The 26,140-nt window shown below is 43.9% G+C and overlaps 2 protein-coding genes across 9 annotated transcripts in view; both read right to left on the reverse strand.

Moving 5' to 3' along the window:
- The window catches only part of LOC118425971 (glutathione hydrolase 1 proenzyme-like), a 23,139-nt gene extending 4,695 nt beyond the window's left edge, over positions 1-18,444 (reverse strand). The window contains exons 1-9 of one of the 2 annotated variants that reach the window (XM_035835157.1): positions 18,181-18,444; positions 10,577-10,831; positions 9,836-10,050; positions 4,534-4,729; positions 3,349-3,509; positions 2,588-2,737; positions 1,899-2,035; positions 998-1,185; positions 495-604 (exon numbers count right to left, since the gene is read on the reverse strand). In XM_035835157.1, coding sequence (XP_035691050.1) covers positions 495-604; positions 998-1,185; positions 1,899-2,035; positions 2,588-2,737; positions 3,349-3,509; positions 4,534-4,729; positions 9,836-10,050; positions 10,577-10,831; positions 18,181-18,302 — 1,534 coding nt within the window. In that variant the 5' untranslated portion in view covers positions 18,303-18,444. Of the gene's footprint in view, positions 1-494; positions 605-997; positions 1,186-1,898; positions 2,036-2,587; positions 2,738-3,348; positions 3,510-4,533; positions 4,730-9,835; positions 10,051-10,576; positions 10,832-14,562; positions 14,754-18,180 lie in introns of those variants that run through there. The other variant, XM_035835156.1, reaches the window with a different exon arrangement.
- A 1,869-nt stretch (positions 18,445-20,313) lies between these two features.
- The window catches only part of LOC118426390 (nuclear receptor corepressor 1-like), a 42,630-nt gene continuing 36,803 nt past the window's right edge, over positions 20,314-26,140 (reverse strand). For 6 of the 7 annotated variants that reach the window (XM_035835752.1, XM_035835754.1, XM_035835750.1 and 3 more), the window contains 2 exons: positions 25,750-25,812; positions 20,314-25,234 (listed from right to left, as the gene is read on the reverse strand). In XM_035835752.1, the coding sequence (XP_035691645.1) occupies positions 23,407-25,234; positions 25,750-25,812 (1,891 nt within the window). In that variant the 3' untranslated portion in view covers positions 20,314-23,406. The remainder of the gene's footprint in view (positions 25,235-25,749; positions 25,813-26,140) is intronic. The other variant, XM_035835753.1, reaches the window with a different exon arrangement.

Raw genomic sequence — 26,140 nt, forward strand, 5'->3', positions numbered from 1 at the left:
CCCCAGCTTATTTTTACTGTTTTAATGCCACCAGAGGAATCTGCTTGGAGATTAAGCTTTCCCTGTGAATTAAGGGAAATAAGAATGAGCTTCCCACGTATTACTGAAAAGGGGCGTACAGACCCTCCAACTCCTAAACGGACGCATGAATGTACAGTTTTCCCGATATCGGCGAGCCAACAACCTCTCGCCGACAGTTTTTTTTTCAGCGTCTAGATAGAACTGCAATATCGCCATTAAGATATCGGCAAAATTTCTCCCCAAAGGTCCGTAGCATTCGCCCGATAGCTTAGCAGGGGTCCACGACAACTTCAGCGTGCGTATAGATGCGTCCAGACTTCGGGAGGGCTCATTAGCATATAACGCGGGCTCATTAGGCTATATAGTTGTTTATGACTTCAAGCGCCACGAGTGTCCCGTTCCCAACGTTCCAGATCCATCCCGACATCTCCACAGATATCGGTAAAACTGTGTCTAGATTCGGCCTTACGTACCTGGCGATGCCGGGATCCCGAAAAAGTTGGTCTGGTTGGGTGAGGAGAAGTCGTCCATCTCGTCGTTCAAGAGGACGCCAGTCGACGGGGAAAGTAACTTGGCGCCAAAACTGGCGACACGATTCAAGAAAACAACACAATTACGCAACAGCAGAAATATGACAATACCCGTGCAATACCCAATGAAATAGACAGGTGTATCCAAAAGTATAATGTTAGTAGTTTCAATCTTGAGTGAAGACTTGCCTTGAGTGGAAAAGTCTAACTTTTTTCTTTTTTAAGCAAGGTCTTCCTCAGAATAACTGACCCAATTTCTCAGAACACGTGACCATACGGTTGCAAATAAATGTTACGGAAGTATGACGTACATGACACTTGATCTTACGTAAGTGTGACGTACTTAACTTTACAGAAGAGTGGACACGGAACCATGACGTACATGACACGTGACCTTACTCAAGGGTGACATTATCACCACGTGACTTAACGTAAGTCAGACGTACTACAGGTTAATAGTGCTGGTAACAGACACGGCGTCTCCGTTGGGCCCCAGCACGGACAGGTGCGCCGTGCCGCCGTCAGGTGTGAGCGCGAAGGACGGGCCGTAGTACGTGTAGTTGTGCGTCATCGCGTCGTCTATCCGCAGCCGCAGGGAGTCGGCAAAGTCACCTGACGTCATGTTTCTAACGAGCTTCGGGAGTCAGAGAAAGAAAGAAAGGTTTTCAGACGCCGATGACGCCAAGTAATAAGATATGCAATTAAAATAGCAGTTACTCAAGCAACTTGATAAGGTTTTTATTTTTCAAAATCATATCCAGTTGCTTGAGTAACTGCTTTTCGCGTAAAGGTATTCAAAGTTCAACTTAATGTTTATTATCGTATTCTAACACATGCTATTTATTGTGCATTGACTCAAAGCAGGTATCAGTCAACTCTCCTACGTTAACCTTCATGTAAACTCCCTTCATAAGGGTGGATACAGGTATTTTCTTTTCAAACATGCCAGGAAAGCAGTTCTAAGCAGTCTAAACATTTGCGAAGAGAGGTGCCATCGTACGCGTTATATAAAGTTGACTTTTGGCATAGCGGGTAACTGTGTGGGGTTTGTTGTTACGTCCTGGATTGTTCATAACTGAAACTATGACACCATCAGTTTCCTCTTTTTCGCATTGTATTCAATTCTAGTGTCTAAGACATCCAAAGAGAAGTAACTATCAATCAACTGATATGGTCTGGGTAGCGATCAGACGTTACAGGTAGCACCCACTGCCTTTCATCAGTGACACTTAGAACAACTTGTTGGAGAGCAGGCGTTGTACTCTACTTATGAATTGATAAGTAACGTTACAGTACAAGCTTCTATTCGCGTCCCGTGGCTTGCAAACGCAAACATTCAGAACAAACCTCATCGATTTCTATGAAGTTGGGATCCCCCAGCTCGGTTCTCTTGGCGTAGGCGAACTTGAAGGCCTCCACAATCCTGTGGTACGTCAGGATCTGGTTATCTGTACCGTCTACACTGGAGGCGTTCAACCGGTAACCTGGGGGTTCAAACATCGGTATTGTAAACCCAGGTGACAACGAAAGGGTCGACGAAATATGGGTGAGCTGTCGGCATTCGAACTCACGACCTCTAGATCCAAATGTCCCCACTCACTCGACAAGTCAAGACTCATATCATTGAATCAAAAAAAAAATAATTGGAATCTATCCATAGCTTTTGGCTAATACATAGTTCTGCAAATACCGTTACACCAATAAAAATGTAACCCTCTTGGCGGAGGAGGAGGGTTAGATCATTAAAGCACTGTTTTCTTCTTCTCTAATCCAAGCTATGCCAACTTTTAGCTTTAAAAATGGAGTCATGTGATTCAGGTTCGGGTTGGTTGGTTTGGCTACATAATACTAAATTTGAGTTAATTATGTGTATTCCATGAGAAGTGTAAATGTATGTACTATGTATGTGTTGGTACCCAATGCAATATCAGCTAAGCTGCCTGGGTTTGCTATGTATTGCATTGTTTGCAATTTTTTTTAAAGATTAGAAATAGAAATAGAATTAGAATCAAAATTAACAACAAATGCATTCCTACCGTCCAAGATGTTTAGGATGAGGCTCAAGACGGCTCCGCTAGAAGGAGGAGGAGGAGACAGGACCGTCATGCCTCCGTCGAGAGTGATGTTGAGAGGTGACGTCATTTCCGCTTCGTAGTCCCGGAGGTCCTGCTCAGTGATGATTCCATCTGTGAAACAGGAAATGGAATATTTCATAGACCTGCCTTCGTGAAATACTTTTCGTAAGTTTCTTTTTTTAGTCTATTATTTTTCAACTGGATTTCTTGCTGATACTGTCTATGCATTTCTCCAGTGCCATATAACATATTCTGGTACCTTTTTTTACCTAACTTCCTAGTTAGTGTCCCCGACGTGCCTAGTATGTGAAAGTAAGTGTGGGAAAACACATGGACAAACAAACAGACACACTGAAACCCATATCTCTCTTTTTTACAGAGGTGATAAAAGATTTTCCTATTTTCGCCTTGTGACGGCTCCATTGGTCTTGCAATTACGAAAGTGAAGGGTATATAGCAGGAACATAAGACTCAATGATTCCACATCTGTAGTGCTACATACGCGGTGATACGCGGTAGATGAGTTTGCGTGGCACCTAGTAAAATATACAACACGACGGTGTCTATCTATGATAAATCTAATTTCAACCTGAAAAGAATGACCTGTAATAAATTACATCGGTAACGAACAAATCTATTCTAAAAGAAGAGGTTGGGTTGATAGGGATTTCTTGACTCGTGACCCAACCTTTGCTTGTACAAAATGCAAATCTTTGACCTACTTGCGTCTTGTATGTCCTTAGCCAGATTCCTGGCTATGTCACCGGTGTAGAAGGCGTCTGCACCTCCATCAGCAACCGCACGGAGCGTTTCTGCAAGCTTTGGCCACTTCATGATCTGGTTTTCGCCCAGGACGTTGTTGTTCTCGTCACAGAAAACGTCACTGGTGGGAGATACAGATGGATGATATATTACGTTGGATCACCTTTATCCGCGGGGTGACCTATGTCAGTTCTTTTTAAAAGCAGTGCATTTAGGGATACAAAGTCGACGAACGGTGATTTCAAACTGCAGTATTATTTTGAAGCCGCCGTCCCTCTAGTTCATATCCCTAAATACCCTGTTTTTGAAAACAACGGATATACGTTACCCCGCGGATAAAGGTGAATTATGAACTTGAGGAATAAAATATCAAAGGTAGTTCACCTACGGTTACTTCAAAACTAATGTCCACCAATATCTCTTATAGCTCTCCCTTCATTCTAATGAGTTCAGTACCTAGAAACCGGGTCGTAAAGGCCTTGCATTGAAGAAAGCATTAAAACATTCAAATAAACGGTTAAAACGGTGAAACAGTCAAAACGTGACTAGCACATTTTCTGTGACTGAAGCTTTTTCGTGAATGACTAGGCTGGAATGAAGCTAGTAGTACGTTCCATGTAACAGAAGAAAACCATCATCCGGGAAATATGGGGCTATAGTATTTCTATCAGTTTGCTGCATAAGTCCACCTACGACATATGGTTTTCTGGACTCTCTATGCCATCTTTGGTTCTGTCTATAGCAATAGCCAACGCCTTGCCGATACATCAAAGGAAACTACGTAGTAGTACATCAGTCCCTTACCACATATGATTCTGGGCTCTCTATCCTATTTTTGGTTCTGTCTATCGCAATGGCCAGCGCATAGCCGATACAAGGAAACTACGTAGTATTTGACAGAAGAAAATCATCATTCGAAGAGTATGGGGCTTCTTTTTCTGTCAGTTTACTGCATCGGATCACTTACCACATATGGCTGTCTGGACTCTCTATTGCATCTTTGCTACCATCTATAGCAATAGCCAACGCCTTGCCAATACATCAAAGGAAACTACGTAGGACATTGTATGTAACAGAAGAAAATCATCATTCGAGGAATATGGGGCTAGAGTTTTTCTATCAGTTTACTGCATAAGTCCACTTACCACATATGGCTGTCTGGGCTCTCTATGCCATCTTTGGTTCTGTCTATAGCAATAGCCATCGCCTTGCCGATACAGAAGCCCTCCTCCGCCAGCTGTATAGCCGGTTGGAACAGGTCTCTCCACGGCAGCTTCCCGTACCTCTGGTGAGCTTCCCAGTAGCCTCGAATCTCACCTGGTACGGCCACAGCTAGTCCGCCTGGTAGGAAGGTAAAATCAATTAAGTTCTTTTTATGTTACCTTCACAGAAGGTACATACTGTTTTTGCTCTGTTTCTTCTTCTTTTCCGCACAAATAAAAAACATGAATGTCTCCGAAACTAGACCTTGGAATATCTCGTAATTCAGCAAGCTGGTAGGTCTGCACATAAGACACTGCACCTTGGTCATTTGGTCCCCTAAAGATACCAAAAAATGATTTTATGGGGCAAAAAAGGGTGAAAAAACTAGCAATTTTAACACAAAATCGAACTTTCGAGCCCCAATAGAACTTTGGAACTACGTTCCAAGGACCCGAGGTCAACGACCGGTAGCTATGGAACCCGCCCGGGAGATAACATGGTGTTCGAACGAGGTCAACGACCGCTGCTAAGCAACACGGAAGTGTCCGCCCGTCAAATGATGACTTCATCTTGCTTTAGACGGCCTGAATTGAGCCAGAAGCCGTCCTCTGAATGATTTGTGGAATTCATTTTGCCAAGAAGTAATAAGAGATCAAGAAATTCACAGAGCTTTGACTTTATTTTGCCGAATATCGGCACCCTTTGCAATCAAATTCAACCTGTAGGACCAGGTGGCGGCCGTGCACGTGGTCACCCCTGCTTGCTCTAATAATTAATATTCATGAACACGCGTCGCAAACGTCGTCCGGCGAATGCGGGTGTTGTTCGAATATCTGCTGTTATCAAATTCATGAACGACGAATAATGACACGGTGTGAGGGCATTGTTCTCAGCGCTATTGTCACCAAATCAAAGTTTTTTGATAGATACCTTTACAATGATTTTATGGAATCCGATGTTTTTAGGTTATTTTCTGACCATACTGCACATTCCTGCCTCCCGTGCCCAGGTATTAAGTCCAGATGGCCTGAAATTTGGTATGATACTGCGTGAGATACTTATCAAAAGGACCCCGGTATTATTTTTGGCCAAAAGTCACTTCAAAATGATTTAAAAGCCAATTTGGCGGGGTATCTACGTATATTTTCACCGAGGTTCTCCGGATTTCGCGCGTGTCGCCATATATGGTCACGTCCCCCCCCCCCCCCCCCGTGCGTCCGTTGCACCATATATGGTCATTGACGTTCCCGCGCGCGTGACGCAGCTTTGCATCGTGGCTAATTGAATTTAGGACGGAACCAATATGCGCCCGACACTTAGCAGAAGTGATGACCTGATTGGTCAGCTCGGATACAGCCAATGAGGAAGGGTATTTCAACTTAGCGGCTGGGAGTACATACATGTATATGTCGCCGGGAAGAAGTCCGTTGAAAGTACGTGAAAATTTGTACTGTTTATAAATTGGCAACAATACACAAACGCAGTAACAAATTTGGGTAGCTTGTCTTCGATATTGTGTAGTTTTTGTTTGATTTACCCACGTTTAGAGTGTCGGGTTAAGCGATACTAGGCGTGCAGAATGCCGCGGTGGGAGAGGAGCAGGCGCACGCATGGAATATTGTTGCGCTTTGCAGTGACTGAGACAGTACTGTTGTTTATTATCTGTGAAAAGTGTACAGTAGTTCTTTTCCAAAGTATATAATAGTACAGATCTTCAGGGGCAAATCTACAAGTACTAACGTTACACTATGTTGTGAATTGTGCATTGATGTTGGTTTTACAAGAATATATGCAATCAGGTGTGGCTTTTTTTCCTAATCAACAAACAAAAGGATCTTCCTTTTACTCTGGGTGGCAGAACATGAAATTACACAAAGGAAATACTAATTATTGTATTCTACTGGAGGAAGATGAAACACCAACTGTTGTGCAGACCGGTGAGGTTGTGCCTTGATAGAAGGTGTCAATTTGACAGTGCTAAATTCATTATTGGTCGGGTGCTCGAACTCGACTAATTCCACGAAGTCTGGCCTGTCAGAGAACACAATAGTCAACTGGCTACAAAGGTGGCACCAACAGACACAAAGGAGAGGATAGCAAAGTCAAGTGCAAGAAGTGTTCCCACATACATAATGAAACTGTGACAGAAACACCAGCTTGATGTATGATTAGGTTATTTGAGACACCACACCATGGTATATGCTGTGTAATTTAATAATGTACTGTACTGTACTAAAAACAGTTTATCAGAACAATTAGATAGTCATAAACTGATTAGTTTATGTGGAAAATAAATGGGACTTTAAGGTTATAACAGACGTATAATTACTGCAATTGCTGCATCCTTTTTTAGACAAAAAGCATACAAAACATTGAGATATATAAAACAGACGTCGTGCAAACATACAGTGGCTAATTAGCTTTGTTCATAAATATTATGTATTAGCTGATTACCTCTAAGTATAAAGATAAAATGTGATCTTTTTGTCTAAATACAATGTGCATTAACTTTATATGTATTTGTACTGATAATGTCATTGCAGGGCTGCCATATTGCATCATATCCAATTGGATTTTGTTTTAATGCGCTTCGCTAAAAACGGCTAATAAGCATATCTTGGTAAAGAGTTAAAAGTGTAGTGAAGTTTGTTTGGAGAGGTCTGCTTGTATGAAGATTAGTAATGCTTGTGACAACCTTGAATAAGTGCAGTGACTAAGCTGCCCTTGCCTTGTGTAAATAAGCAGGAAAGCCTCGTACGCTATTGTCTGCTGTGTACGTAATACCAACGTTTAGGGTCGCATAACGTGTTGCATCTGTAGAAAAAAATACAACACAATTTCCGTTTGTGAAATAAAAACTTTTTTTCTTGAAGTAAAACGGTGCCTTCTTTATTAATGTGTGAAACACTAGCATGTTGTGTGCGTGTTGTGTTCAAGAAATAAAAGTTTGATTACCATACAGTACTACGTACTAATAGTATAGTAGCATCGTAGTTCCGGGTCATTCTCTCATGTTATTTATTTTTTTCAAATTCAATTTTGGAAGAGTCCATGTTTGCATAAAGAGGGAGAGCGGAGTGAAAATAGCTGAATTTGCTCCTAAGCAAATACCGGCCTTTCTAGTTTCGCTATTAAACTGACCTTGAACAAACATGATTAACTGCAGCGTGGAACGCCCGCCCCATCTTAGGTCACGGTCATTCCTTTCACCTTGTTGTTCATCATGTAAGTTACCACAGCGCTGCGTTGGTCCCCAGCAAGCAAGTGGAGCACGGAAACGAAGTCAGCTGGGTACATTACAATTAAGCTACGTGCAGCTTTATACACGGTGGGAGTGGCCGGCACAGCACAAAACCCCAGGCACAAAGTCAACGCGAAAGTTTAGTGTAGCAGAAACCTAACCCCTTAAAGTTTGCATGATTGACAGGCGGACGGGTTCGAAGTGTGCCGGGCGGCACGTATTGATAATGAGGGCATAAACAAACTACGTACATCAAACGTAAATCAAAATTGTTTGCTAAAAATTAAAAGAAATTTATGAAATGTGAATTGCGGACTCTGAAAAAAATGATCGAGCCGTTCAAATATGAATGAATTTACACAGATCGACATGAATCATATAGCGGAGGAAGCATATAGCGGAGAAGAGCTGCGTACTGTGAAGATTACATGGAGTGTGCAGGGGTAGCCATATCAATTTCAGCTCTGAGAGTATCCGTCAACTGCGTGACGTGAACGAATATAATAGATTTGTGGCAATTTTAGCGATTACGCTAACCAGCTGTTTCTATGAATTTGTGCGATTTACAGTAGTTGGTAACCACTAGACGGCGATCGCGCCGCGCTCTTACTGCGACATAAATAGGATTGTGTAGCCTTCGATTTCACACTGGGTATATTATAGAAAACGTAAAAGTGTGACAGAGCATGCTGAGGAGAACCCTTCGCGCTGCGTAGTACAAGCGGCAAACTCTGTGAGACGTTTTTGTGAATGTACCTTCCGATTTTTGTGCTACGCTAGACAGTGTGCCGTAACTTGGTAGGCTTGTTTTAATTTTGCTCTCTTCAAAGTTAGTCTAATTCAAGAAGACAGAAACGAGAATTCAATTCTATAATATTTTGGCTTCCTTTTGACAATAAAATTGTGACTGTGTGTGCTTCTTGTCTCACGTGAGGCTGAAAAAAATTCCTAGGCCCTGACCCTCCCGCAGACGGCCGTCTTCCCCACGCTAAATGTCGTCGAGTAAACCCTGTTGACGACCGTCAGAAATGGAGAACCTTTGTGGACAGACAGACTGCCCTGTGGCTTGTAGCTATGGGACTGAGATGAGATGATGATGAGAAACCCTGTGTGGAACAATATTAGACGTTGTGTTCATTATTCAAGATGCATAACGTTACAGATAAAAAATTATCAACATTTATTTGTACCTTCTTGTCTTATCCTGTGTCAACATCTGCAACTATTTCAGTTTACCCTTCCTGGTAGAAATGCTAGGCTAGACCATGTGAAGGTAACATTCTGTATTTGCTTGCAAATGTTACCTGTCTAGTTCAATATAATTTTTTATATAACGTTATATTTGCTTTCGGCCGGACAAACGAGGAAAATGTGGCACATCAACTGCACTCAATCTTATAACTTATTCTATGAGTGGCACAAACAAACTTCAGACAGAAGGTAAATATAATCTTTTACCTCCCCGACCGAAGTCAGGTAACAATTTTTTACACCTGGGTGAAGTAAGGGAAGTCGTATTAAGTAAGTGTCTTTTCCCAGGCCAAAGGCACAACGTTGGGGGCATCGCGGATATCGTACTCTAGGTACGAGAATCTCTGCCACATAAGACACATGTGTAAGCTGACTCAGGTTCGCTTTTCTTCTGCAATGCGCATCGGGAACCACAAGAAGCTCCTCGTTACGACAGTAAACTCAACATTCAACTCATACCCATGCAAGTATTAACCTGGTATGGCAAACGCTTTATTGTACTGTGTTTTATTGTTCTCACTGTATTGCTTTATTTAGTTATTTTAATATCTACGTTTATTTCGCTTGTTAAATTAAATTAGATAAATTAAAGTAAGTAATTAAAAGTAAGTAATTTGAGGCCTTCTAATTACATAGTTAGGCACAAGCTTCCGGCCTCCCTTGCACTGGTATATCTCAGTTGTATCTAATTGTTATGTACTAATTGTTTTTAATTGCGAATAAAAAATAAATAAAAAAAATCTTTACAATACCTGTTGTAGATGAAGCTGATGCGTACATGTTTTCGGAGGCTCCCGCGGGGGCTGTCTCCCTGGCGTTGATGATATCTGCCGTGTTGGTTTCCTTGTTATACACGGTCATGAAGAACCCCCCTCCGATCCCCATGCTGTGCGCGTTCATGATGCCCACGCACAGCAGACTGGCGATGGCGGAGTCCACGGCTGAACCGCCCTTCTCAAGGATGTCACTGTGGAGCGGGAGAAGTAAAACCGACAATTGTTACTTCCATTAAGTCTTAATGCGTGTTCTATTTTTACTAGAGTTTGTGTATGTGTGTGTGTGTGTGTGTCTGCGTCTGTGTGTCACTGTGTGTGTGTGTGTGTGTGTGTGTGCAGGTGTGTGTGTGTGCAGTGTGTGTCAAGTTGTCAACTCAAGAACGGCTGAATGGATTGGTGTCAATACTTGGTGTGTTGGTAGGGTGTAAGGAAAGCTGGAAATGATTTCGAGAAAGAAAGAAAGAAAAAGAGAGAGAAAAAAGAGAAAGATAGAAAGAAAGAGAGAAAGAGAGAGAGGGAGAGGGAGAGAAAGAGAAGGAAAGAAAGAAAAAGAAAGAAAAAAGGAAAAAGAATGAAAGAAAGAAAGAGAGAAAGAAAACAGAAAGATAGAGAGGAGAGAAAGAGAGAAAGAGTAAGAGAGAAACAAGGGAAGACAGAAAAAGAGAGAGCTAAAGTTCTATTTACATCTTTAGACGCTGATGATGATCCGAAACTCACCTGCCGATCTCCGAGCACCTCCCTGCATCCGCGGCGACGGCAGCCCGACTGTACGGGCCCCCGCTGCCGACCGCGGGACTGTCCGGTACGCAGGAGTCCCCCACGGTCTTCTCCTGGCGGGAAGGCCTCCTCGAGAGCCCGACGCCCAGTCCGATAGCCATCGCTATCGCCACCACCAGCGCAACTGCAACACCGACGGCCACGTATTTCTTGGACATCTTTTTCAAGATGCGTTTTGGTTGCTGTTTTTGTAAACTGAAAACAAACATCGAAATACACGTTAGCATTTTAATTGGAGCACCTCTGGCGCTCTTACCTAAGCAGAGTTCGCCATAGAAAACGGCCTTAATATATATCTGTATTGAATTTTTGCTGTACCTTCTTTCCTTAGTTTATCTTAAAATTGTAAGACTAGTTTGTAATTTCCAAAACGTCCCTTGAATGCAATACAATAATCCAATCAAATGTTTCCCACAATCTGTTGTAGTTACAAATTGATTCACCGTTTAGAGTTGCTTGTATCCCCCATACAGACCATCTTACTACTTCCCAACTTTATCAGTTTTGCCACTGTCGTGATTTCATTCGGTCATCACAGAATGTTTTCAAAATCACTCGTGCTGAATGTTTATGTTTGCTCCCAAGCAGGCGTTGTGTGATGTGTGTTTGCCCCAATCAGTGGGCTCATGGCGGGCTGATTATGCAAATAAAAGCCAATTCCAGAAGTGTGGTCTGTGTGTGTGTGTTTGCTCCAATCGGTGAGCTGACCATGCAAATAAAACCCAGTTCCAGAAGCACTATTTAAAATGACGCGCAAATTTGCCATCGGTTGGCGGCGTGTGTATTGGACGCTTCTGTAGTAGTGTTTTGAGCGGCGAGTTCACACAGATCATCGACCGAACCTCTGCTTGGAGAGTATATACGTTAGGGCTACTGAGTTCCTTGTCACAGTCTCTTCCAGATGTCTTGTTTGACTTGGCTTTTATAAAAAATTTTAGGGGTTTGTCCACCAGACCCCATAGGTTACTGGGGTACATGATATGCCAATGGAGTTAGTCGGCCATGGAAGTTCATTTTACCATGCACCAATGTTGACATTTATTCCGTTTATATTGCTACGGCCGCGTGGCGCGTTGGTACACCCGATCCCTCGATCTCGGAAGTTAAGCAACGCGCGGTCCGGATAGTGCTTGGATGGGGGACCAACCAAGGACGTCCGGATTGCTGTAGCCTCACGAAGTTTTCCACGAAATCGTCTTCCGGGAGGGACGTAAAACGGGGGTCCCGTGCTCGAGGAGGTGCCTCGACCACGTTAAACAGCCTCATTACTCATACTTGGGGTACCTACTGGCTGGCAAAATACACCAGATGATTATTATTACTATTATCATTATATTGCCATTTGTATATTTTTGCAGCGACCTATGGAGCCCGGTAGAGCCAGTACCAGTCACAGACATTGATACCAATCGTCAACATTGTAAAATCGCCAGGTTCCTTGCAGTTTCCGGGTTAAAGGTCCCTTACAAGCCGCCTGGTTAACAAGGTTGATAATGTTGTTTACATGCCGTCTGTGGCCAGCAAGAAGTGATTTGTCGCAACAAAAGAACTGACACCGTCAAAACGGTGACAAAGAGATTGACATCGCCCCTGGCAACTACAGTTCATAATCGACTTTGAGTCACTTTGGCTGTCAACGTTGTCAAGTTCAAAATGTGTGGCGGTTCGCCGTGTTCAGCGACAGTGTAACGTTAGATAAGTTTGTAAGGTCCAGGCTAGGGTTTGCATCCCGGTACGTCTGTATCGCTCACCAGACTCGCTAGGAACCACTCACACCAAGAAGGACCCCATACTTTTGACCATGACGGAGATAGTACACACACCCCTCCCCATGATAAAGATCACTTTAAAAAAAGTATTTCTGTACTGTTCATGCAAATCATCGCACGTGTCATAAAAATAAAGGTTCTTTTAAAGCCAGAAAGAGTCCCCCTTTTTTCTTTCTCTTTCTCCCGACCATGTCTCAAGTTCAACATGACACGGTCCGTTGAAACTGAGTAGAGTCTGAACGGTTGAAATGTGCATTCTCATTGTCACGCTTTGTCAACGTGATGCATTTACATCACATGATGTCACGTGCACGGTGATACAGCAACTTTGAACACGCCCAAACAGACTATCGTCGACAAGATCTTTTGGCAGGCTGAAAACAATACGGTACTAGAAGTTTGCTAAACCCGAGGGGGGGGGGGGAGTTGGGGGGGGGGGGTGCGGTCATTCGAAGGTAGTTGCAATTTGATACACACACACAGACACTGACACAAAGACACACACGCACGCACACACGGATGGATTGACAGGCGCATACTTGACCCAATTTCCTAATCTCGAAGCAGATCCTACGGTAGCATATAAAATACAGTAGTATAAAAAGCCGGCAGAGGATTGAAGCTTTTGATACTTTAGTACTATCGTATGCTACCGTAGGATCTGCTTGGAGATTAGGTCTCCTCCAGCCATGCGCAAACCTTCCAAAACTAACCTAATTTGTCACTTGGCCCCAGCATTACAGTGGGGTTCACATTGTCCATGTAAACTCTGTGCGAAAAGAGTTTGAAGGCACTTAATTATCATTCCTCCTTGTTGACAGTAATCAATTACGAGATGCCGAGTCTGTTTTACGTTAGTTCCTTGGCACCATTACCCAGTAGGTCATCTATTTATAACTGTCAGTCAAGAACCTGATGACAACTTTAACTCTTCCGAGCTTTGTTGAATTTAAGTTTCTTGGGAGCCATGCCTGCTAGCCTGGGTACCGTCCGATTTCTACCGGGCTCCTTACACTTGCTACCCTAAAAAATACGGTAGCGAGTGTAATACCCCCCTCACATTAGGCGAAAATCGATCGGACGACGAGTCTGCGAGCTCTAAATTACGAGGAGGCATGACCCTGACGCGAAGGAGGAAACTCTACCATTTCTTCGTCGCCCGCAGGGCCAAGCCATTTGAAAATTTAAAGCTCGCAAACTGGAGGTCCGATCGATTTTCGCTACATGTGAGGTGGGGGGGGGGGGGGTAACCAGGCTAAGGCTGAATGGGCCTGGTTAAGACTACGCTAGCGTCGTTAAGTCAAAACTGTTAACAGAATCACCGAAATCACCGAGAATAATGTTCGATTATGTCTTATCAACGTTAGTCTAACTTAGACTAACGTTGACAATAATGATTGAACTTTTATCTCTAAGTGCCAAGCTGTCTAATTGGAAACATGTCACATTGCCCCCCCCCCCCCCTGTGCCCACAATGGTCCCAGGAACGCGAGCTATGCAGGACCGAATTTTCTTACCCGAATTCCCTCACGATTCACTAGGCTAACTATTAGCGCAACGAAAATTAAGTTGGTTCAACTTAAGAGTAGAGTAGAGTTCTTCGGCTAAGACTCTGATATTCGATCCCTGACGTGTGTGCCCCTTGGTATTGTTTTATTGTTTGGAAGTTTGTCAACGGCGTCAGTACAGGTGAATTAGTTCACATGTTACAGCTAACTTCCTGTCATGATGGATGGTCATAGAGCGTTAGGTACAAAAAAATGACCTTGGTCGCGATTCTGGGTCAACCTTAAGAACACAGCATGTTGTTAAAGAGCGTATAAAACACACCAGTTGTAACACACTGGTTTATAGCACTGGTTTATAGCAGTGCGGACGTAAACCCACCCCCTCTCGTAGCCTAGAAGCCAAAGTGTTTCCAGGGCCTATACAGGCCATCCCCTCGGCACTAGGGCCAGCATGCCCTCAAGGAAATATTTACCACATGCCCCCCTAGAATTGGACCCCATCCCTTATGTTAACGGTCTGGCATCCAAGCAATCTCTCCCTTAAAACGCATGCTCCTAATTTGCTGTTCACGTTTGGCAACTTTTACAACTTTCCCAGGGCGAATTTAAGTCTTATTTCCTACTTCAGACAAGGGGGAGTTTACCTCACCTGTAGGATTCTGTGTTTACCCGTCGTAGTTGACCCTCACTGTACGTGGCACTCGTGTGTTCCGTACGATGTAGCGTGGCAAGTAATGATAAGGCGTCCCCGGAAACCGTCCGGGTTAAGGTACAGGGATAGCGATATCGGGTTTCAGTACGGGGAGGGGCGGCAAACTGGGCCATTCACACCTGACAGGGAGCGCTTCAGAAGTTCGCGTGACCTTAAAACCAATCTTTGCGGCTGCATATCTCCAAGCAGATGTCGGGATGTAAATCTCAACACTTTCTGACTGCCCGCTAAGAAGTGAAACTTGTTCCTATGTACATACATTACGTGAATAGGATCCGATGTATTCCGTTGCCATTATTCCGTTGCCTGGTAACCAAACCACAGGGACACCATGGTGCCCGCCCGGTCAGTTCCATTTCCGCATAGCCTTGACGCTAGACTGTTTCCATGACATGCGTACCTACGTAGAGCTGGTCACTTTGACGGTCAATCAATGGCCAAGTGGTCCTCATGTAGAGGTGATCACTAGTAGTACAGGTTTCATTGTATATCAATGGTCCTTATGTAGAGGTGATCACTAACTACAAGTTTTTACTGTATATCAATGGCTAGGTGGTCCTTATGTGGAGGTGGTCACGGTTTGTGAAAGACCTAGCGAAAGTCTTAGTACTTTATCGTGTAAGTGGGGCATTCATGTTCAATCCTTCAACGTTTAGAAACAAGCGTAAGTTTGAAACAACCCCTTTACAAGAACACGCCCCGGAACAACTTGTGACGTCAGCATCGAACACCTTGATTGTAAGAAGTGTGTAAACATGCACGTGCAGAGGTCATGTTCTGCATGGTTATGCCATTGTGCCATTATCTTCTGTGCTGTTGACTTTCATGTATGTTTGCGACATTCTTACATGCATCTATCGTACCACGGTAGGTAACAGTATGCCCTGTTAAATAAAAGCCCGTTATAAAGTTGCCGTTGGAGGGGACTTGCATGTGGTTTTACGTAGCTTGATTTATTTCCACGTAGAACTAGTAACGTTGCGTAGTTTGTGGTCGAACCGCATGTGGCGTATTTGATGCATTCCTACGTTGTACATAGTGTACTCACTTCACCGTTTAAGGAAAGTCAGTCTGTCGACTTAAACGTAATAGTGGTACGTTGTCGTCGCGCGATCCTTCTACAGCGTAGAGCATAGACGGTAGCCCCTACACCTACCCTCATGTACGCCCTCGTTAATCTTAACTGAACTCTGTGACAAGGCACATGTCCGTGTGTTTGCGTACTGCCTAGACGTTCTTTCAACCAGATCCTTTTTTTCAACTCATAATGACTCTCTCTGTGGGCGGGGCTGTGCACATAGATCCATTTTCTTTCAAATATGGCAAGTCATGGTGGTTCGTACCAAATACTGGGATAGCACATATCTTTTATAAATCCATAAAGTCTATTTGCAAAATAAAGCCCAAATGCTGATCAATGACGAACAGTCTACCCTAAAAAAACACTTTTTAAGGTAGCGAGTGTAAGGAGCCCCCGTAGAAATCGGATGGTACGTGTACCCAGGCTAGTACATCCTCGAAGTAAGAGTAAAGTCATTTAGTACATAACACTTAGTATCAAAGTTAGTAAGTCCTCAGTCAGTCGGTAACAGTCAAGGTGCAAGCCTTAAGTTCGCTAAAAGTTGTCATTGGAGGTTTCTATACGTAGAGCGGAATCGGTCGTCATAACACTTAGTTCTTTATATCTTAAGCAGCAGCGTTCTTGTGTTTGCTTGTCTGTCTGTCTGTCCGTCAACACGATAACTAGAGAACGGCTGTGTGAATTGTTTTGATATTTAGTTTGTGATTAGGTCTTGATTAGACCGCAAAATTATAGGACTTGGGGCCTTCTAGCCGCTTACCATGGAACTGCAGCGAAATTTTAGGTTGTTCCATCTTTCAGTCTGAATACGGCACGGTCACCATATTTGAGCGTTAGATAGCCCTAGTGATCAGAATTGAATTGACGTAGATTTGGGCCGACTACAGCTAGTTAACTGTTTTGTTTTTGTTTTTCTATACACGTATTATATGATAAACAAGGAAAAAGTGGCACTGCGCACAAGTTATTCAACTTGTACTAACATACCAATTTAAGACAAGCCAATGACATAGCGTCTAAGGTAAAAAAAATCAATCCCTCCACCCCTCACCAGGTATATCCCTGAGCTTCGCCAGTCCATCTGTGAATCGATCAATTAAGGCACAGTTTTACCTGGGCTATGTTGTAAAACCATGGATTAGCGCCATCGTCCGGTATTGTGGTGTATTGCAGGCCCTCAAACGAGGTAGAGTTGTCACTGACGTTCTGCAGTCTCTAATCTCCAAGCAGATGTTGGGTGGACGATCGTGACATTTTCTAAATTCTGTATAGCGTATGGCGTTGGCGGTATCCACATGCAGAATCTCACAGACGGACATCATTACGGTAAAACCCTCAAGCCAACCTCCCCCCGTCTTCCCATAGCCTATATAGCTACATTAGAAGTCGAGCCTGTACATACAATTACAATGTAGTATAGTTCGCTCTAGGCACAGAATACACTGTATTGTATCTAGGGCAAGGTATTGGGAGGCGGAGCCCATCCCTCTCATTCCACTGTCATTTTTACTGTCACAGCCGAAGTCAAGTACACAATTCTACACCTGGATGGAGTGAAGAATGTCGTGTTAAGTGCCTTTCCTAAGAGCACAAGATCTGTAGTATGACAGGATTCAGGACTTATGGGTTCTCAGTTAAGCACACTGTTAAGCATGTCAAATGTAACATAATAGGTACCCCCTGCCTTCCTTACATTTAGCATAGACCGTTGAGAGTATCCACATGCATGTATCCACAGTATCCCTCACAGACGGACCTTCATTTCAAACCTTCAAGACATTAGAGGTCAAGCCTGTATACATACAAGGATAGTTCGCCCAAGGCACAGAATGCACTGTACTGTATCTAGGGCAAGGTATTGGGAAGCGGAGCCCATCCTTCTCATTCCACCGTCATTTTTACTGTCACAGCCGAAGTCAAGTACACAATTTTACACCTGGATGGAGTGAGGAATGTCGTGTAACGTGCCCTTCCTAAGAGCACAAGATCTGTAGCGTCGGACAGGATTCGAACAAAGGATCTATGGGTTCTCGGTTAAGCACACTGCAGTACAGTTACGCCCCACGACCCCCACATTGTTACATTGTATACAGAAGTCATGAAGGACATAGTAAGGTACAATGTTCTCATATCCCTGTAATTCTACTTCTGTTTTATCACCATGCTCTGTACTTCTATACTTCATAGTAGTCTCTACCAGAATGACTACGCTGGCTGTTACAGGTAGAATAATTTGCCAGGGAAGTTTTGCTACCAGTGGAGTTGGTCGGTCTGAGGGGAAACATGAACTTAATAGCGTGGACTGACTCCCCTGGCCAATTTCCCGAATCTGTTGCCGTATTCTACGATCCCGTACCCCCGTCAGGAAGGCCTGGTGAGGGTAGCTTGTAAGAGCACAAACGAGGGTTTTTCATTTCATAATTAATACATAATTCATAAATGGTAATGACTAATTTTCAATAGAGCCACCTTACCTTCCATTCTGAGTGGACTCCGGCACCAAGAAGTCCACAGTTTCCTCTGGCTCTGTGGGGTCTCCCTGCTCGTCGGAAGGCTTGGCGGGATCCAGCATTCTCACACTGACGGACTCCGCCATGGCTGGACAGTACACAGGCCGTGCGTGGACTCGCTATAAACCTGTCTGTTACACACGAATACTGGGAAGGCGGCTAGGTGCCTGTTCTTTTCATATGGTAATGTTCACTATACTAGTAACATGCGGTGATACTAGTATGCGGTCACCTGTGTACATAGTATGTGTAATTAGACAACCGGTAAAACTACTTTTCGACGATACCCACAGGGAAGGCCTTAAACAACGTTACATCCGGTGACTTGTTGCTCATATTTAGCATGCAGGTATTGATCTCCAAGCAGATCTTGCGTGGCATGAGACAGTGTCACAAGCTGGGGAAGGAGTTTAGCCGGCCAATTTACTCCTCTGTCGGCTAAACGCCTTCCCGGGATCCCCAGCTTATGATACTGTCTTATGCCACGCAAGATCTGCTTGGAGTTTGAGCAGGTATGATTCCAAAAGAAAAGAGGTCGTTTTCACCTCAGTCGAGCGTTGCCGGTTATTGTTGGCGGGAGCACTGATTTACAATTTTCGATCAGATACAAGACACAAAATAACTTTATTGGAGATCGCAGTGTTGCCATTGAATTAAAACCAATCTACACTCTTTTTAAGAACATTTCAAATTGTCAGCAAATCTAAATAGTATAGCCTAAACATTACAAAAACGTTTTTGCTATACTACTTTTATTTGCTGACAGCCTTCTGAAGCTGGCGGGAACAGACACGACCTTCACGGCAAAAGAACCTGACCCATACTAGTATAATATATGTTGAAAATCGCGAATCACCCCCCCCCCTCCATAACAACCGTCAGCACCCGTGAAAGGTCTCGAAGAATACTACTAGTAATTTCTGTGTATGTAATGGCCAATCAAATATAGTCTTGTATGCGAGTTTTGTACCTTTCTAGTGGTCCCTAGGGCAAATGATAGCCGTCCAAACGCTTAAAACTGCCACTCAATTCTAATGGTTAGTGACGAGGGCTTTTACGTGCCATGCCAGAGGCACAATTCCAAGTATCCATCCGGAACTATCTCAGTACAATGAGTTCTATCAAAGGGCCTTATGTTCCGGTTAGTGCATATATAGGACATAACGGGTACTCGATAGGGCAGCTTATCTTGTCGTTGCAGATCGCACGCAGTTATGTATATATTCAATATATGAATAAGTTGCTAGATCAATGTTTTATAATTATGATGAATACTTGACTGGGGTTGGGGTTTTGTGCGCGTGAAAAAATTGCGCGAAGATATGCAAATTAGCTGATTCCCAAGGGATTCAAAAAGTTCTTGCAGTTTTATACTTAAACCCTCAAACAAGATGGCACAAAATGGAATCAAGTATCATATTGTTGCATTCTAGAGTACAAAATCTTGATCTGAGTGCTTTTCAAGTGATTTTTAGATGTTAAGTTTTCACGCGCAAAAAAGTTTGAAATTTGCGCGTGAAACAATCTGCTTCAAAAAAGATGAAATTAAGCTTCTAGAATGGAGAAAAGCCTGAAATTGTTACATCATACAATCTAAAACATCGTATGTGTAATTTTTCTATGTATTTCTGTCAAATTTACTTGATTTTGAAATGTTCAAAATATGCAAATCAACCTATTCCCAAGGGATCTAAAAATCTTTTTTTTTTCAAACCCAAAATTCAGGTAACGGATGGGAAATTATATATTAGGTTCACATTTTTATGCCTTAGAATTCCTTGCTGCACATTTTCTGACATATTTCAGGAACTTTATTTTTTCACGCGCACGCGCAAATTCTCCACGCGCAGAAAACCCGTTCCCCTTGACTGAACGTTTTCTACTTTAGTCTCCAAGCAGACCCTACGGTGTCTTAGAGATAGTATCAAAGCTGGCCAAGGAGTATAGCCGGCCAAACGGGCCAGCTTTGATACAATCTCTAAGGCACCGAAGGGTCTGCTTGGAGACTATTTTACTTCATACGTCATCTATATTCTTGCCAATCACTTTTGGATTAACATGGTGATACCAAGTGACAAATCAAAAGAATAGACAACAAGTGTTGACAAGCTTCTATATTCAACATTGTTCCAATGTGACGTTACAGGGATACACGAAAGCAGTCATTGTTGTATCTTTACAAGCAAAGAAGCACCTACATTTGTAAGATAACAATTAACTAAACAAACCACAATGTGTTTAAAGCGTAGTCGTTGTATACATGTCACATGAGTTGACATAATTTCGTCCATATACATTTTTATTTTTGTATGACCAACTGTCATTCCACGGAAGTGGTCTTCTCAAAATTCCACACCGATTTTAGAGATACAGAGATCACGAAGACATTTTATACACGAAGCAATTTGCAAGGCACCACGTACATTAAATAGATGGTCGTGAAAAATTGGGTGTTTCAGACAATTCGTATTCCGCACGTTTCAACACGTGCACTCACCAAAATACCCCTGGTTAACTTTCATAATTCTAATAGAAGTGATAAAATTAAACACAGCAAATACGTAGTGGTTATACAAAGATCATGCTACTTTTAAAACGGAGGAAATCCGCAAAAATAAACGGAAAAGCAATGGGTTACTATCGCTTTATATATGCTTGTACTTAATTTAAAGCAAGGAACTTTACACGACCTTATAGCAATTACTGGCAGTGACTTGGTCAGTGCTTAATGTGCACGTAAATATTGAACAATAATTGAAAACACACCAGAGAACATAGTGCTCGCTACATTGGAAGTGTTTGTCAATGTTCACATTATCACAAAATACCTTTGATACAAGTATGATAAGCAGTGGCCACAATAACTCAATTCTTGCCGCTCGGATTTGCCTTGTTTTATTTTTTGTTTTGACGAAAAACAGCAAGTGTACGTTTTAAGACATGTATCAGCACAAAAACGATAATATATTGGCACCACCAACTGAAGAAAATATTTGTCTTCCTAATAATTTTGAAATACTATCCAACAGGCTCCTGTGGTACAGGAGCATCACAGGATGTCTGTATGTATATTTTCCTTGCTTGGCAAAACCGAGAATCATGAAATCAAACCATTGCGCCTTAGCTGAGCAACAGCTTTTAAACAATGCACTAGATAAGAGACAAATATCAGTACAGTAGAAGCTGCTTAATTGCACGGTCTATTTGTCAGTGAATTTCGTGCAGTTATCCGGCTGGTGCAATTATGCGAAGTTATTCAGCTGGACCGCACTGGTTTGGGATTTGGGGATTCCGTGCAGTTAACAGAAGTGTGCGTTAATCCGTTGTGCAATTAACTGGCTTCTACTGTAACTGTATACTAATGATTAAGGATAGAATTAAGGAGAAATCGTCAACCTAAAACAGTTGACGGTTGGTGCAGTGACATCCCATAGCCTTCAAAAATACACCAAGTTAACGCATTGGCACTACGATTTGGCCAGCTATATATAAGGACAGTACATATAAATGATTAGAGACTATCTGTAGTCTGTAAGCTACACGATTACACAGTTTTACCATTTTCTTGAAAAGTGACCTACAAACTTACCTAATTAGTTTGCTCATTTACAAGCCAATTGTGATAAACTAGACTAATACATAAATACTTCATTTAAGCAGCCAAAAAGTACAATGTAGTTTTTACCATTTAAACAAATGTGTATAGAGCGAATACAGGGTTTTCAAACATTTGTCTTGAATTGTAGACTTGCGGTAAAATCAAATTTAATTCTTGCAGCACAACAGTTAATTGACAACTATTCGACTTAGGTTTTTGAAAGTTGATCCAATCATTTAACAGGATGGCAATATTGTATACTATTATTAGGTATAAATCATGTACATAAATGTCAATAACCTTGCTTACAGACCGAGTTCACAGGATTTTCTATAGATCAATGCAAAGCTTCGTCATTTCTAGAGGTGCGACTTATAATAGGTTCTGAAAAATGCTGAGTTGATTTTTTTTCTTTAATTTGCCGTATTTTTACATTTCTGTACAGTCGACCACAATAGCCCGAATGAATTTCTGGGCACTGGCCGTTGTATCATATCTGCTCAAATGCTCGTCATACAAGTGATTCGGAAAATGGTAAAATGTGAGAAAATTCTATGGGCTTAATCTTCAATCTCCTAACATGGGAGGTGGATTTGTGTTTCCATTTAACCGAACCACTGCTGAAAATGTTTTGAAAGACTCACCAACTACACTGTTCCAAATCTTCCAAGTGCAGAAATTGCCACTTAACCGAATCAAAATACATCGCGAATATACCGACAGCTTAACCGTCAACTGACCATAAAATGCACAATCAATACTATGGCTTTCTCTTATTTACATCTACATGGTAGTAACTCCGACCCTGTATTCTTTGCACTCCGCTCAGGTCATCGAGGTTTCACAGCGATACGCACCAAGACAAAAAAAATTTTCTGACCACCCTTTCTATTCAAAATTTACGTGGTGCATTTTCCTTTTGAACAAAGATTGATTCATTTTATTCACATAGTTAACTAGTAGTAGATACCTTAATAAGTCAGCAACACGCAATACAAATGTTAGTTATGTACTACAAATACACTCTTATATATAGATATATATAGTAAAGCTTAAAAATATACAGCATAATGTTGGTACAATAATAAGTAGCATGTTTATTTTTTCTTTCCCCTATTTTCTATTAAACTGGACATTATCTAAGAGCCACAAAGGTCAATATCTACTTTAAGGCCACACCAATTTATATTCCTGGTCCTCCTGGTCAAATTCGGTAAAAGGACAAGAAGATAACCTAAGCCGTCTGAAAACGTTTACTTAAATCTGATTTTTTTTTAGAATGCCACCAAAGTGCTTTGATCATGCCGACTCCGGTGGTATGGGCATCTTGAACGTGTCGATGTCATTCCAGACAACAGTGGTCTTCGTAGACCAGAGAAATCATGAATTGATACTGAGTGTCTGGGACCACCGCAGCATTACTTTACAATCAAATACTGGATAACACAACAAGTCGTATTCATATCCTGGCAGAAACGAAGCTAAAGACTTTTTCCTACGACTCTTTTTTTTTTTTCGTTTTGAAATTCTATTCTATATTCTAACATTCGAGAACCAGGAAACTATAGATTGGCGTGGTCTTTCATGCCAGTTCATGATTCCTCATCGGTGTCGGACAGAGGCTCGTACTGGGATGACAACAGAGGCGCCGGCTCGCCGTCGTGTCGGGCTGAGGTGGCCGGGGACGGGGCTGTCCTCTGCGCGGCTTCGTGGGCGATCTCGCCACCGGACGTCGGGGGCAGACCCTGTTGTGTTGCGGAGGAGGTTGGAGGGAGAGGGGATGAGGACGGGCCCATGGATCCCCTCAGGAAGAGCGCCGAGAAGGGATAGGACGCGCTCGGTGCGTCGGCGGAGGAAGGGCGAGGGCTGGACCGAGGAGGCGTGGCTGCGCTGGATAGCCTGGAGCGTTCACTGCCTGTGGACGGCAACCGCCCGCCTGCTCCCATCTCCGCTTTCTGCGCCGCTGACATGTCTGGTGGACCAGGCATATCCGGGCGGCCGCGCGGGGAAGCCACCTCGGACATGGTGTGCTTCTTCTTCGGAGGGTAGCTGCGTGGCGACCGGCTCCGGTCTGCCACGGGGGCCTCTTTGGTCTCCGTTTCCGACTCGGTCTCCGTCTCGCTGTCGTTGCGCTGGCGCAGGATGCGGCTCTGCATCGAGCCGTCCCTCGGGGATGACGCAGAGGAGACCTGGTGGATCTGCTGCCCGTAGGAGTGGGTGGAGCTCGGCCTGGGCTGCTGTTGCTGCTGAGGAGGAGGATCCCCCTCATTCTCCTCATCATCTCCCATCAGAGCCTTGCGGATGATGTCCTCCAGGTTGGTGCCGACTCTAGGGGATGAACGTTTGGCCCCTCCACCCCAAGCCTGGCCAGCGCCGGGCCCGCTGGGAGGTGGACGACCGTACGGAGGCTGCTGCTGCTGTTGGCTTCTGGGGGGGACGTCCTGCGGGCGCGGCTGCCACTGCTCCGAGCCGGGCTGCGAGTCCTGGCTGTCGCCGGCTGGCGGAGAGATCGGCTCCACGTCGATGTTGCTCCTGGAGGAGTCGGAGCTGCAGCGCGCGTCCGGAGTCCTCGACCTCTGCATGGCCGCCTCCCTTTCCTTTGCCGCCGGGGACCGGCTCAGGCTGGAGGTCGACTGCGGACGATGTAAAGGATTGGGCGCTGGGCTAGGGTTCTGGCCAGGCCTCTGGCTGTAGTCTTGGTGGATGATATTTGAGATGTGCTCGCCCAGGGTGATCTGCTGCACTTTCGTCGCCCTGTTAGTGGTGCTGTCGGCGTGGGCGGTGTTTCTCCCCGGCCCGTAGTGGTTCCCGGGAGGACCCTCCTGGGACGAGCTCTCCTGGCTCTCCCTCCGCCCGTGGTTCTGCTGTTGTTCCCGCGACGACCCGTGGTCGGCCTCGGGAAGCTGCCACACGGGGGCACGGATACGCCCACCCTCCCCCTGCAGGGGTGTATGGCTCGGGCGCGGCGCGGGGGACACACGGCCCCGGGGAGGGCCACGCGAGGCGCTTTCTTGTGAATCATTTGACGACTCCTTCCTGTTGTCACCCGATATCGTGGCCGACGAGTTTATCTGGTGAGTGATGATGGCGTCGATGAGGTTGGCTGCTGTAAGAGGACCCTGGCCCCCCTGGGGCGGGGGCTGCTCGGGAGGCTTGTCCTTCTCGAACGAAATCGATAGGATCTGCGACGGAGATGTGATGGGCGATTTTGCCGGCTGCTCGGTGCTGCCTGGAGTGTGTGAACGGGAGCTTCTCCCTTCTTGCGGCTCTCTCCCGGCGCGCACCATCTCCTGTCTGTACTTCATCAGCGGGGACTCGCGAGGATTCCTGTCTGCGGAGTGTGGGTCGGCTCGTTTCTGCGGGTGGACGGTGGCCTGGGGCGGAAGTCGCTCGGGCTCCGAGGGTCGGCGGACGTGTGACCTGTGAATAAGACATTTCAGTTGATTTATTCTCTTTTGCTCATTCATTTCTAATCACCTGCCCTGCATATAACGTAGACAGACAAAAAACAGCCAGGCATGCCCAACTAGCCTATTGCTATTACAAAGGGCTAGCTCTGCTGACAAAAATACATGTGGAATTGGACAAGATGCTTATCAACAACAATATTCTAAGTACATAAAAAGATAGAAATACAAAAAATTATATATACATGGTGTACTGTAAATGTATTTAAGTTCGCGGGGATTTAATTTCGCGGTAGCGGGAAAAAGGACTTTTCGCGGTGGATTTAAGTTCGCGGTAACATTATAGACTGCAATCTAATATCATAATAGGAAAATGTTCGTGGTGGTTTTAAATTCGCGGTGAAATGGTCACCGCGAAAACCGCGAACATTAATCCACCGCGAACATTTCTGCATTTACAGTATTTCATAATTCATTGTCATGTATTTTTTTTCTTTAAGTGCAAAACAAACAAACAAACAAACAAACCTGCGGTCCTGCTGCGCGTCTATCATCATGGGGTAGCCGGGGACCACGTGGTGGCCCTTCTCCCTAATAAGTTAGTAAAGGTAGGCCTTTTCAGAAGTGGAAACTTTCGGCCTCCATTGCACTGTTGTGTTCTTTTATAATTCATTGTTATGTATCTAATTTTTTTTCTTTTCTTTCAAGTGGCCAAAATCTTACCCTGGGCAAGAACAATAAGGAAGTGCTCCCACTGTGACTTGTTCAGCAGTGAAAGGTGGATTCACCCCCATAACCACATAAACTCATAAACATCCCAGACTGTCTACAGACTGAAGGAGAATTCTTTGTACACAACCAGTGGGTACTTACATACTGTAGCTTACGTTTCGATGTCTCTCAGACACCTTCGTCAGAG

This window comes from Branchiostoma floridae, chromosome 11, assembly GCF_000003815.2.
Source record: "Branchiostoma floridae strain S238N-H82 chromosome 11, Bfl_VNyyK, whole genome shotgun sequence".
Lineage (NCBI taxonomy): Eukaryota > Metazoa > Chordata > Leptocardii > Amphioxiformes > Branchiostomatidae > Branchiostoma > Branchiostoma floridae.